Source organism: Centropristis striata, chromosome 14, assembly GCF_030273125.1.
Source record: "Centropristis striata isolate RG_2023a ecotype Rhode Island chromosome 14, C.striata_1.0, whole genome shotgun sequence".
Classification (NCBI taxonomy): domain Eukaryota; kingdom Metazoa; phylum Chordata; class Actinopteri; order Perciformes; family Serranidae; genus Centropristis; species Centropristis striata.
In genome coordinates this window covers 27791552-27803959 of record NC_081530.1, presented here as the reverse complement: position 1 = coordinate 27803959, position 12408 = coordinate 27791552, and the positions used below count along the sequence as shown (strand labels likewise).

The window sequence follows — 12408 nt, the reverse complement described above, 5'->3', positions numbered from 1 at the left end:
ATTAACTCAATGAATAAAACCGAAGATTATTATGCTATATTTGGGAAATCTGATATCGTCACACTGTTAAAATAATCGCCTAAGTCATTTTTTGTCAAAATTGTTTGGGTTTTTTGCCTAAATCATCTCCTCATGACGCCGGCCACCTATGGTAAAATCGCCTACATCCTCAGTTGATCAGATCATGTGATTTTACCCCTTTAGGTTCATAATTTCTTTAACAATTTGCCACATTCATAGGCATCAGATAATAACCCAGCAAAGAATAGCTAGGGCTAATCAGTTTAGTCTATCAGTGTTTTATTGTTGACACTAATATTGGTAACACTTTAAGGTGTATACATAAGAGTGACATGAGCGTATCATAAACATGACATGGGATGTGTCATGAACATTAATGACACTTTGAAGTAACATTAATGCTCATGATACTTGTCATGTCATGTTTCTGACAGGCTTGTGTGACTCTTATGTAGACACCTTCAAAATAAAGTGTTACCATATCTTGCTTAAATCACAAAGGCATGTTCAAAAAATTGCCTAAGTCATTTATTTCTCTTAAATTACATCATTTACACACAGTGTTATTACCAGTGGTGGAATGTAACTAAGTACATTTACTCAAGTACTGTACTTAAGTAAAATTCTGAGGTACTTGTACTTTACTTGAGTATTTCCATTTTATGTAACTTTATACTTCTACTCCACTACATTTAGAGGCAAATGTTATACTTTTTACTCCACTACATATAGCCAGCAGCTTTAGTTACTTTTCAGATCGGGATTTAACATGAAAAACATGATCGGTTTAAAGTTTAAAGTGACATTTTCTAAATTAGACCTCATAAAAGCATATTAAATAGTTAAAATGAGCCCTACCTTGAGAAAATAAAATGCTGCTTATATAAATGCATCAATAATAATTATCAAATCATATATTGAGAATATATTTAACAATCTGAGTGGGGTCATTCTGCAAAACGAGTACTTTTACTTTTGATACTTTAAGTACATTTTGATGCTGATACTTTTGTACTTTTACTGAAGTAAGTTTTGAATGCAGGACTTTTACTTGTAGTGGAGTAATTTCACAGTGTGGTATTAGTACTTTTACTTAAGTAAGGAATCTGAATACTTCTTCCACCACTGGTTATTACTATGCCAATAGCCATGCTTTGTTACATCCTTTTTGAGCGAAATGATCAATAAATGTCATATATTACACTTGGTGAAGTTTTTTGTGTTTCCTGCGAAACTTGAAAAAATGAGTTAGGCGATTATTTTAACAGGGTGACGATATATCAGAGCTAATTCCTAGCCATTAACTGCTGCCAGTTGGGATTTGTAATCACGTCTGTGAATTCCATGTGACCTGAACGCAACACAGCTGCCGTACCGTGCGGAAGCAGCTCCTGGCTCCTGCAGGCTGCTGTGGTTTGCCCCCAACTAGCAAGGCAGCCACCCTTTAACACTAACGAGAGGACCACGGTGGCTAGTCTGCACTAACGAACAGTGTCTACACAGTGAAGGCAGCCTGTGACATTCAGGTTTGGATGGCTGGGTTCCTGTAGGAACTTGCTAACTTAATGTAAATAACACATCTGGGAGAGAAACCTGGAAGCTGCCTCTCCCAGTCCGCACTCCTTGTAATCTCGTCAAGATGTCAGCTTTCTCTGAGGCGGCTTTAGAAAAGAAACTATCCGAGCTGAGCAACTCACAGCAAAGTGTGCAGACGCTGTCCTTGTGGCTAATTCACCACAGAAAACACTCCAGGACCATTGTCAGTGTTTGGATCAACGAACTGAAAAAAGGTAAGCTAGCTAACTTTAGTTCCCCATAATATAGGCATGCTTCTCTGGAGGACACAACAACAAGTTACATATATCCTTTAACTACAGTCTAGCTTTGGCTAATGCGTTATAATAAATCCAAATTATTTTAACCAACGTTAAAGTTATTAAGCTACGCGTCGTTGTTAGCATAGAAGCTAATTGCTAACGCTAGCCAACTTTGGAGCAATAACGCTAGCAGCTTTAAAGGGGTTAAACCACGTTTTGTGTTAAATGATAGTCTGGTTATGTGTAAGCCATGTTTACACCAAAAAGTCACACTTTAACTTGACGCTGTGCTTTTCTATTTTTTTATTAGCCAATGTTAGCCTTAGTAAGCAATATAATAGTCTCAAAATAGTTATCATAAGCCCTGAATGTATCACGGGTGTAATTTGCTGTTGACACCCTCATTGCATGCGTTTAACCCTCTGGAGTCACCAGAAACACCAGAGCATTCAGACTTCTTCATCACATCCAGACGTAAAAACAAAGCAGCGTGGAGCCCTACTGTAAATCTACCTCTAAAGTTCTGGCTGTAAACCCCATTAAGCCAGTTTCAGTTCAATGATGATATACAAAGTAAAACTGGAGACAGGGCCAGATATATTTAGTATAAAATGATAGACCTGGATTTAACCCTCTTATATGTTATATTTGCAACATTTGTTCACATTTGCAACATTTTAAAATTCTTTATTGAGCATGATAGTGTTTTGAAAGTAAAAAAAAGATTCAAAATTAAATTTTATGTTGGGCTAAAGGACTAAAGAGACACAAAATGACTAAAAAAAGAGACCAAATGACCAAAAAAAGACACAAAATGACTAAAAAAAGACACTAAATGACCAAAAAAAAAAGACACAAAATAACTAAAAAAGACACAACAACAGACAAAAAATGACCAAAAAGACACTAAATGACTGACAAAGACACGAAAAGACATGAAAAGGATTCAAAAATGGACAAAATAGCCCAAGACTCCATAGGGTTAAGCTAAATTCCTTGAATCAACACTAAATGGTAGACTGACAAAGTTGCTATTAGCAGGTGAGTATAGTGGAGCATTTAGAGAGCCAGATCCTTCTGTCAGGAGTTGGTTGAGACCAAAACAAAGCATTCAGCTGGCCTGTATCATGACTGCTTGCATGCATGCATGAATGAATGAATGCTTATGCTAATCCATACCTGTAGGGTGTGTTAGTAGGCAATTGTTAATGAAGTTTACCCTGACATCTTAGAAAGATACAAATATATTCAGGTTTACAGCTTATTCTAAGGCCACCAAGGGGGCAACAATTCCCCTTAATGAAGCTGTAAAGTGGTTATAGTCAATATATTTAGTAAATAGCGAAATCAAATGACAGTGTGAAAACAGGTTTACATTGTGAATGACTCTGCAACTACCCTCAACTTCAAAAGGCCTTATGGTGAGTGCCAGCTGATTAGTTAGCTGTACAGCCATACCTTCACTTTGTTCACTCTCAGTGCTTTTATAATGCAGTTTCCAGATGTGTCAGGCAGGCCTTTAGCAGCAAGTCACATGCAGATCCCCCAGGAACTGGCGTTGACTAAAAAATACAATATAGTGTTTATGGGATTTACATTTGCCAGGTGGACATGATTCTATATGGGTGATATTACCTCTTGATTGACTGCTGAGAAGTTCACCTTTTCTACCTTTTCAGCGATTTCATACTTTCACTATTTCTCTCTAAAAACCTGTAAAAGATGTGGAATGGCTGATTGTTAATCAATAACAACCTCAAATGCAGTTGGCCAGGGCTATTTATGCTAGTTAGATATTCTCGCTACTGCTTTTTGTAGCTGCTTGAATGGGCCTGTGTTTCTTCTGGGACATGAGAAAGCTTTTGCTTGGCTAAAAGTTGTTTCTCAATCATTTTTCTTTTCTTTTTTTAAATTCCCTCTCCCTTTTCTTCTCTCAAACCCTGGAACAAACCTATATCTAGTTGATTTTAATTTAAAATATGTCCTTAGTATAACACCTAAAGACTAAGCCAACAGATAAATAAGGAATTAACGACACAAATAATATAAACAACATTATTGTGGACTAAAACTTTGACTGTGTGTTAAATATGCACATGATACTTTTATTTTCTTGCATATGCTTAACTTAATTAAGCAGATATTTATCCACATGGCTTTTATTAACAGGACATTGAATAATAAACACCTTTTAATATTATTTAATTATTTAATTTAATATATAGTTGTATTTTTGGCTCATTGTCAGCATAACAGATTTATAAAATATCACATTGCACTGTTCAAAACACTTTCACTGCAAAAATAATAAATTACACTGGATGTGTTGAACATTGCTGTGTTACTGTAATGTAATTGGTGGCCTGTGGATTTTTAAACATTTATATATTTATCCATGTAGTGCGCCATTCTAAGGTTGTCAAATAGAATATATATATATATATATATATATATATATAGATCACCAACCTGTCATTCATTATTGTGAGAACTTATGCACATTAAGTCATAACAGTTACATTTAGTGGGTTCATAGACTAAATACAGTCACAGTGCAAGTACTAGATGAGCTGTTATGAATGTTCTTGGGAATTAGTTTTAAAAAGCATGTTGTCTGGAGGTCTGTGTGTATTGCTGAAGTTGTGGCTAATAGTGGCGCACTTTTCCTCTGGGTGCTAGTCAGCAGCCTAATGATATCTCAAGTGGTTGTTGTATTTTAGGAGCTGAAAGGAGTGTGCAGTGTTAATAGCACTAGGGACAGAGATGGCACATTTCTCTGGAGCTTCATGCTCAGCTCGGTGTTGACTGTCCAAAAACAACAAAAGGATATGCACCATTACTTGCATGATGTCACTGTGTTATTAAGTACATGTTGCTGAATAGAACCCAAATGGATAAACGTACAAAACAAGTCATGGGACTAGAAAAAAAGTAAAAATTGCACATGAAGTTCTTTTTTATTATTATTATTATTAGTTATTAAATGCCCACAACCTTAAGGCTTATATGTAGCTAAAGTAAGGAGGTAAATTTTTGACCAAATGTTTGTTACTGGATACATTTCGTTCTTAGTTATGACTGATGTAATATTTCTTGTAATTATTCACAAATGAAGAATTAAATCAATGATGCATAGTTTTAGTAGTTTATGTGACCTGCCACTGTGTTCCTGAGTTTGAAGTTCATTGTAATAAATCATGAACAAATGCCTCACTTTAATATATGTATGTGTACATTTGAACCCACGCAGCTCAGACATCACGCAAGCTGACCTTCCTTTACTTGGCCAATGACGTCATTCAGAACAGCAAGAAGAAAGGACCGGAATTCACTCAGGACTTTGCACCAGTCATCGTTGATGCATTCAAACATGTATACAGGTCAGATTTTAAATCACAAATCATAACCAAGTGTACGTTTCCCTAAATGGTTCTGGAGAATGCATTGCAGACTTACCTTATTTAGGACTGGGTAATGTGTTTGATTTCAAAATGGAAAATATGCAAAATTGTTATCAGATTTCTGCGAGAGTGATTTTGGAAATACATAATTGCAGGTTAAAATGTGGTTTGCATCACTTGGGCTACCTGATGGAAATTAACTAGGCTCTTTGCTATACTTTATTATCACAAGGGAGTACATTTCTTCAAGCAACTTATCACATTTTACTTTGCATTGTCCAGACTTAATGTCAGATTAATTTAATAAAGTTGTTCAAAGTGCATGTGCCTGTTCTGTCTTGTGTTTACTGTCCAGAGACGGTGAGGAAGGCTGTAAGAAACAGTTGGGTCGGGTTTTGTCCATCTGGCAGGAGAGAGCTGTGTACGAGAACAACCTGCTGGATCAGCTCTCACAAGTCCTATGTAAGTTCATCCAAACCACTTTAAAGGTCCCATATTGAAAAATGGAGATTTCCTTGTTTTTTTAAAATTATAAAGTAGGCCTAGATCAGTGTTTCCCAACCTGTTTTGTGCCATGGCACATATTTTACATTAGAAAAATCACACGACATACCACCAAACAAAAATGTCAAAAAGACAGTAAAAAAAAACGTAAATATGTTTAGAACTACACGTGTCATCTGTCACAATTCCAACCCTCCTCCTTTATCTGGCCTAGGAACCGGCAAAAGTGACCCAAAACAGACTGTAAGCCAGCCAGTGGCGACTTTGCACAAGCACAAATGCGTAACGGCTGCAGATCCGTTGGCGGAGCCGTTACGCGCGAGGTCCTCGTTAGCGCTCGTTAAGACTGAGTCGCTGGATTTGTCTCCAGTCATTAATGAGGAGATGTTGATGCTCTTCCGGTTATATCACTTGATTACGCATGAATCCGCGAGATTCGCTGATACACTGCTCTCTGTTGGAAGAGCATTTAATTGTTCTGCCTCTCACTTGACGCTGCTCACTTAGAGTACCAATCAGGTGAAATTGGATAATCTTCCACGGCACACCTGATGGTTTCTCACGGCACACTTGTGTGCCGCGGAACATCGGTTGGGAATCACTGGCCTAGATGCTATATACATTCTGTGAAGGTATCAGAGAAATATACACAGCATGCATTCAGAAACGGTGCCTTTAAACAAGCCACGAGGACTTCTGTAGGGTTATGATGTCACAGCTACAGTATATGTAGATACAAAGTGCTGCTATGGGGCCTTTTTTGTCATTCCCTGGTTGCAATCATGGTTCAGAGACCCAGAGAGTGCAGATGTGGAAGACGCCAAAACACTAACCAGTCAGAGCAGACTGGGCTTTTTTGGGACGGGAGCCTTAAGAGACAAGCTGCATCTAAAGTTTTTCCAACCCACTGAAATCACGCCCACTTCTGTATGATGAAAACATCAACGCAGCGTTTTGGTTGCAATGATGGAGACTGTTTATCAGACCCGAAATGAGACGAGAATGAACTGCAACTCCAGAGACAGACTGTGATCCAGCAGGGCAGTCCAGGATCAAACCCTCGGTGATGGCCTTTGTGCAGGCTGAACTAGAGTTGCTATGGCAGCTAACTGAAGTGCCGTCCGGTGGGAAAAGAGGCAGAGGGGACTTTAGACCCAGCGCTACTGCTTGCCACCAGCCTGCTGTTTTGACTCATTTTCTGTAACCAGTGTAGCATGAAATCATTGTGGTATTACAAACATGAGTAAAATTCACAACTTGATGCTTCATCCGCACACACAGCACAGGAAAGCATGTTCATTAACACTGATTTACCAGATAATGTAATGGTTGAAACAGGAAGGAGTTGTGCTTTGCAGTGATCGTAATGCTACACTTTTTACAGAAAATTGGCTGAATAAAGTTGTCACTCCTAATTCTGCATAGCATCCATACACAAGCTGAGGCTTGTGTGGTTTAATGGGTTGGAAAAATGAAAGATAGCTGCTAAAACGGCTTTTCAGACAGAGGGAGAATATCAGAATCAGAATCAGAATCACTTTATTAGTCCCTTGAAGGGAGATTCGTTTTGTTACACAACGATACAAGACAAGGTACACAACGATAACATAATAAGACCCAATAAATATCTAATAAAACACAGTCAAAGAAACGCCATACGCATATTATAAAATCACTGACACATGTTCGTTGCAGAGCTGATACCCCTAAATGGAGAGTTACTACCTAGTAAAGGTAAAAAGTGCAATGTGCAGATGTGCAAGAAGCAGACTTGTGAAGATGAGCAATTTGAGGGCTACTTTCTATTAGTTAAATAAATGGCAGTTGGTATAAATGAGACCTGGAGTCTTTTAGTCCTCCACCTAGGGGCCCTAAGACGACGGCCTGAGGGCAAGGGCTCAGATTCATTCCGAAGAGGATGATCAGGACAATCCATAATGGCGCTAGGTATCGGCATATTGACACAGACAATCAGAGAGAAAAATAGGTTTTTATTTTTTATTAAAGTATGAAAACATGTTGGTGAAAGTATGAACCTAAAAATAAGAATAATATGTTGCCTTAAGCTAATGTGACTGCTTACCCTGCCAGTCTTCATTTTAAACATAATTAGTTTAAACATCTCTTTGCCTTTTCTTGTAAATCCCAGATGGAGAAAAGAAGGCTAAGAAGAGGACTTATGAGGAGATCCGACCAGACGATGAGGACTTTGCTTCCCAGAGCTCCCCAGCCGAGCCCCCACAGGTGAATGCCCAAACAAACAGTGTCCCCATAAATTCAGTGGGCTAATGAATATACTCTTTACCAAACAGAGGTCCTTTTATTGATATCTTTACAGTTGATACAGCTGCCTTTGGAATTATTTTATTATTGAAATACTTTCTCATCTGCCTCTGACACACAGTTATGTTTACTCCATATTTCATCATGCCTTCCTAATGTCCCCCACCTCCCCTCTCTGCTTACCGCCCTCCCTCCCCTCCAGACAGCAGACTTAATCCGAGCTCTGCAAGAGCTGGAGAATGCAGCCTCCGGCGACTCAGTGCTGCGTCAGCGCATCTCCTCCCTCCCTGCTGAGGTGCAAGACACGTCACTCCTTCACAGGATCACAGGTAGGAGGCAGGACGCAGTACACCAATGTATAATATCTGCACACAAAGCATTAACACACATACCTATTAGTTAATGTCTTCATGAGCAGCAGGGTAGTCAGTGAGTTGAGAAACTGCTACAATAAATAGACGGCAAACATATACACTCCAGCTTTGTTGAAACTCATCATATCCCTCATCTCCTGCGTTATCGTGTTTCCTAAATACCATCAACTGTCTTACGCATAAACAGGGTTGTCAGAAACAGCTGATACAAAGCACTTGTTTATGCTTAATAATAAGAATATGAATAAGAACAATAATAAAACACAGCCTAATGCTGTGCATCTTTCAGCACCAATGGGGGCAAGAGAGATGCTGTTGATTCCAATGGGTAGACTTTATTTAAATGTATTCATTATTGGAGAGAGAGAGGGCGAGAGAGGGCGAGGGAGGGCGAGAGAGGGAGAGAGAGAGTCACAGAGCTGTAGATTAGCAGCAGTCTATGTTTCTGCCTGTCACACACTGAGAGAGCTGTTGTTTGTTTTGTTTTTATTTATTTATTTTTCTTTTTCTTCTTCTTTGCTGGGACAGTTAGATTGTATGAATGATTGATTGTAATTCAATGATTGTAAATATTGCTTTCTTTTATTGTTATTAGTTTTTCTTTTCTTTTAAAATGAATAATAGAATTATAATAATTTATTGTAAATATTGCTTTCCTTACTATTATCTTTTTTTTTTCTGACGCTTGCTTTGGCAATATGTACAGTGTTATGTCATGCCAATAAAGCCAATTGAATTGAATTGAGAGAGAGACAGAGAGAGACTTAAATTAAAGTTGACTGCTGAGTAACCTACAGTGCAGTGGATGAATTTGAAAGAAAAACAAGTCATTTAAGCACTGTGACATACTATGGTGTAATGTTAAAGCATTGTGCCCTGCCCTCTGTATGCTCTCTGGCTTTAGATAAGGAATCAGGGGAGCGGCTCTCCCGGCTGGTGGAGGAGGCCTGCATGCTGCTAGCAGACTACAGCGGTCGTTTGGCTGCGGAGATCGACGACAGGAGGCAGCTCACTCGCACACTAACAGTCTTCCTGCAGAGCCAGAAGGACGGGCTGACCCAGAACGAGCAGAAACTTGAAGTGCGTAAATCACTTTTTTTCTTTCAGTTACTGTATGTCTTGTCCAACTCACCTTCGTGCCACCATCATTGATTCTTGGAGTTCATGTGTTTTGTGTAGCTGTGTGCTTAGACTTGTTTTGAATTAACATTTCTTTTCATGTATTTCAGCATGTTGCATACTCCCGCAGAGTGCCTGTTATGTTACTAAGTCTTTAGATTTTAGTCTGTAGATTTCAATTTTCAGTGTTTCAATTTGATTGTCAGGCCTGCTGCCATTCCAAACAGAGGAAAGATTCCTGATTAGATACACTCCGAATCCATGTAAGATTTCCCCTTCTCACTGGGAGATGCTGGTTCTTTTAGCCTTTGTCATTTAACTCAGTTCAATTTTAACTCGTATTTACTTCTCACAAGGTAAGTATTGACCAAAATACTTGACTTGAAAAACCTACAAATTTACTTGTTTTGTGGTGACGATAACTGTCCAGCCTTCATCCACAGGAAACCAAGAGGATAAAGTATTCCATATTGTATCTTTACTCAGTCAAATCTTTTGTAATAAAAAAAAAATGAAAATAAAAAATAAAACTGATTTTGTGAGTGCTTTTATTTTGCTGTTACACTTGCAGCTCCTGGTGGTACATGCACTGTAAACACTTTCAATTTCAAAGATAATAACAGTATTTTTTTTTTTTACACATTTAAGCTTAATTTAATAGAAGTTGTAGATGTTCTCGAATAGAGAAACATCTTAATGTTATTACAGGTCAAACCAAAATTAGGAAGAGGTGAAAGGTTTTAGGAATCTTGGTACAGAGCAGGAGTATTTCACATTTTGTCAATATTGATGACATGATGTGATATTAATAGTACATAACTTAGTGAAGAAAATGTCTTTTTTTGCATCATGCACATCCATGCATCAGCTGATTGGCAAACAATAAGTGACACAATATGTTACTGTGTATTTAAGTAGTAAAAATGGGACAAATGAACAATGTCTTGTTCCTTTGTTCTTTGACCTTCAGTTGTGTCACAGATATTAATAATATAATAACTTCCCTACAGTTTAGTTGTTTGACTTTACTGAAGAGAGTAAACTAAACCTTAATACCTGAACGGTTAATGTATTCTCAAGATTGACTGAAGCAAGAAATTTTAGATTGAAAAAGTTTCTTTTAATCTGTTTCGCAGATAAAAGAAAACCTGGTAGTAAGTTAGTCATCTTGCTGTAGTAAAAGTAACCCTATGTTTATTCTTCAAATATTGTAGGTTTAGTTGTTTGAAAGACTTAAACAACAGGCAAAAATCTGCATTTAACGTGCAACTTCTTTATTCGTATACAAGGTGGTTTTCAAATGAGAGTTGTAAGAAAGAACACGATATCTTTGGTACAAGTATTGGGCTAGGAATCCAAAACTTTCAGTTACACCTCAAACATCATGTTCTGTAATACACAATGAAATATTAACAGTTACATCAATAGCATAACCTTAGTCCACTTTTGCATGATCTCTATTTCTTTGATTCAGATTTTCTAAGGACATGACGTCAACCCCTTACTTAAAACTTTTTACTTGCCCCAAAATTAACTGTTTAGACTTTCAAAAATCCACAATGTGACTGAACGATTTATAAGATATTGGAGTTCTGATAGACCTTTTTTCTTTTGTGGATTTTTTTCAGGAATACAAACGCAAACTGGCAAGGGTTACCCAGGTTCGGAAGGAGCTGCGTTCACGTCTAAACAATCTTCCAGGAGGGCTCTACAACTCTTCAAACTGATTCACCTCCTGACCAGATACCTGACGCTCCTGCTACTGAAACATCTCAACCTGTCTCTTCAGATATTTGATCAGTGACATTGCAATACTCCTCTGTTCTTCATTTCGAAAAGTGTCTGTGTCCCCCTGTGTGGTGACCTGTATTATTTATCTACATGGCTTTTATTAACAGAAATGTTTTCTTTTTCTGTCGACAAACTCATCTCTTTGTGCTGTGTGTTATCAGTACATTTATAAAACATTAAGATTCAAAATTGTCAGACACAGGCACCTCATGCTTTGGCTCCTAAGTTTTTTTTCAGCTTTAAAGTGGCATGGGTGATGCTGGTGTGATATTTTTGTATTTATAGTGATTTAAGATAATGCACCAGAGAACATCCCCTCAGTGTGATCATTCATAATAGTTTTCATCGTTTTGGAATGCTGTCATAACTTTATTTTACTGCATCTCAGCTGCAGATGATTGTTTTAAAGCAGTGTGATAGTGGCTTCTGAAGAGAACGGTACACTTGTCAGATCATTAGGAAACCATATTCTGAAGCTGAGTAGAAAGCCATGTCCCTGAAATCAAAATGTGTAATTTTTATTTACATAAAGCCTCATTGTAATAGGGGCGTGTGAGTCATGGGTCAGTGTGAGTCAAGTTTGCATGTAAATATGATGGGAGTTATACCTGTAGGTGCTTATGATTTGTATCCATGTCATCATGGCTTGTGAAATGGTCAGTCTGACAAATTATATATGTATCTCTGTACATACTCTAGTTGCTCAGACCTCGACTGGTACTGAAAAAATGAGTGAAAGGAGTCCGTTGTCTTGTTTACTGTATCATACTGCTTTGCGGATGCCTCACACAGCTTGGTAGGTGCCCCAGTTTCCAAAGCCAAACTTAAGCTGTTGTTTTTGTACATATGAAGCAAATTCTTCTTAGAACCAAATAAACAGAAAAAAAACTACAAATCTGTGCTGTCCTCTCTTAAGCGTAGGATGATGGTGAGAGTGTTTGTTCTGGCCACCAGGGGGCGTCATACTTAACTATTTATAACACATAACGTTAAGTGAAGTCCTGTAGAGCCTGTAGAAAGAGCCTTACAGTCTAAAAATACCCATCACAACTCCCAAAGAGAATGTTTACAATTTATTCATATTTTAAAATGAAATAT

At 37.8% G+C, this 12408-nt stretch overlaps 1 protein-coding gene across 1 annotated transcript; it reads left to right on the top strand.

Moving 5' to 3' along the window:
• The first annotated feature begins 1342 nt into the window (after positions 1–1342).
• LOC131984782 (regulation of nuclear pre-mRNA domain-containing protein 1A-like) lies at positions 1343–12194 on the top strand. The gene is made up of 7 exons (XM_059349750.1): positions 1343–1811; positions 5089–5218; positions 5595–5701; positions 7893–7987; positions 8229–8355; positions 9305–9480; positions 11148–12194. Exons 1-7 carry the CDS (start codon positions 1661–1663, stop codon positions 11244–11246), a joined length of 885 nt encoding a protein of 294 aa, XP_059205733.1. The 5' UTR covers positions 1343–1660; the 3' UTR covers positions 11247–12194.
• Positions 12195–12408: the final 214 nt, after the last annotated feature.

Excerpts from the sequence above, each read along its gene's own strand:
- LOC131984782 (XM_059349750.1), top strand. The coding sequence starts at position 1,661 with ATGTCAGCTTTCTCTGAGGCGGCTTTAGAAAAGAAACTATCCGAGCTG. Across the intron at positions 7,988-8,228 it reads CCCCAGCCGAGCCCCCACAG|ACAGCAGACTTAATCCGAGC; the intron begins GTGAATGCCCAA and ends CCTCCCCTCCAG. Across the intron at positions 9,481-11,147 it reads AGAACGAGCAGAAACTTGAA|GAATACAAACGCAAACTGGC; the intron begins GTGCGTAAATCA and ends GATTTTTTTCAG.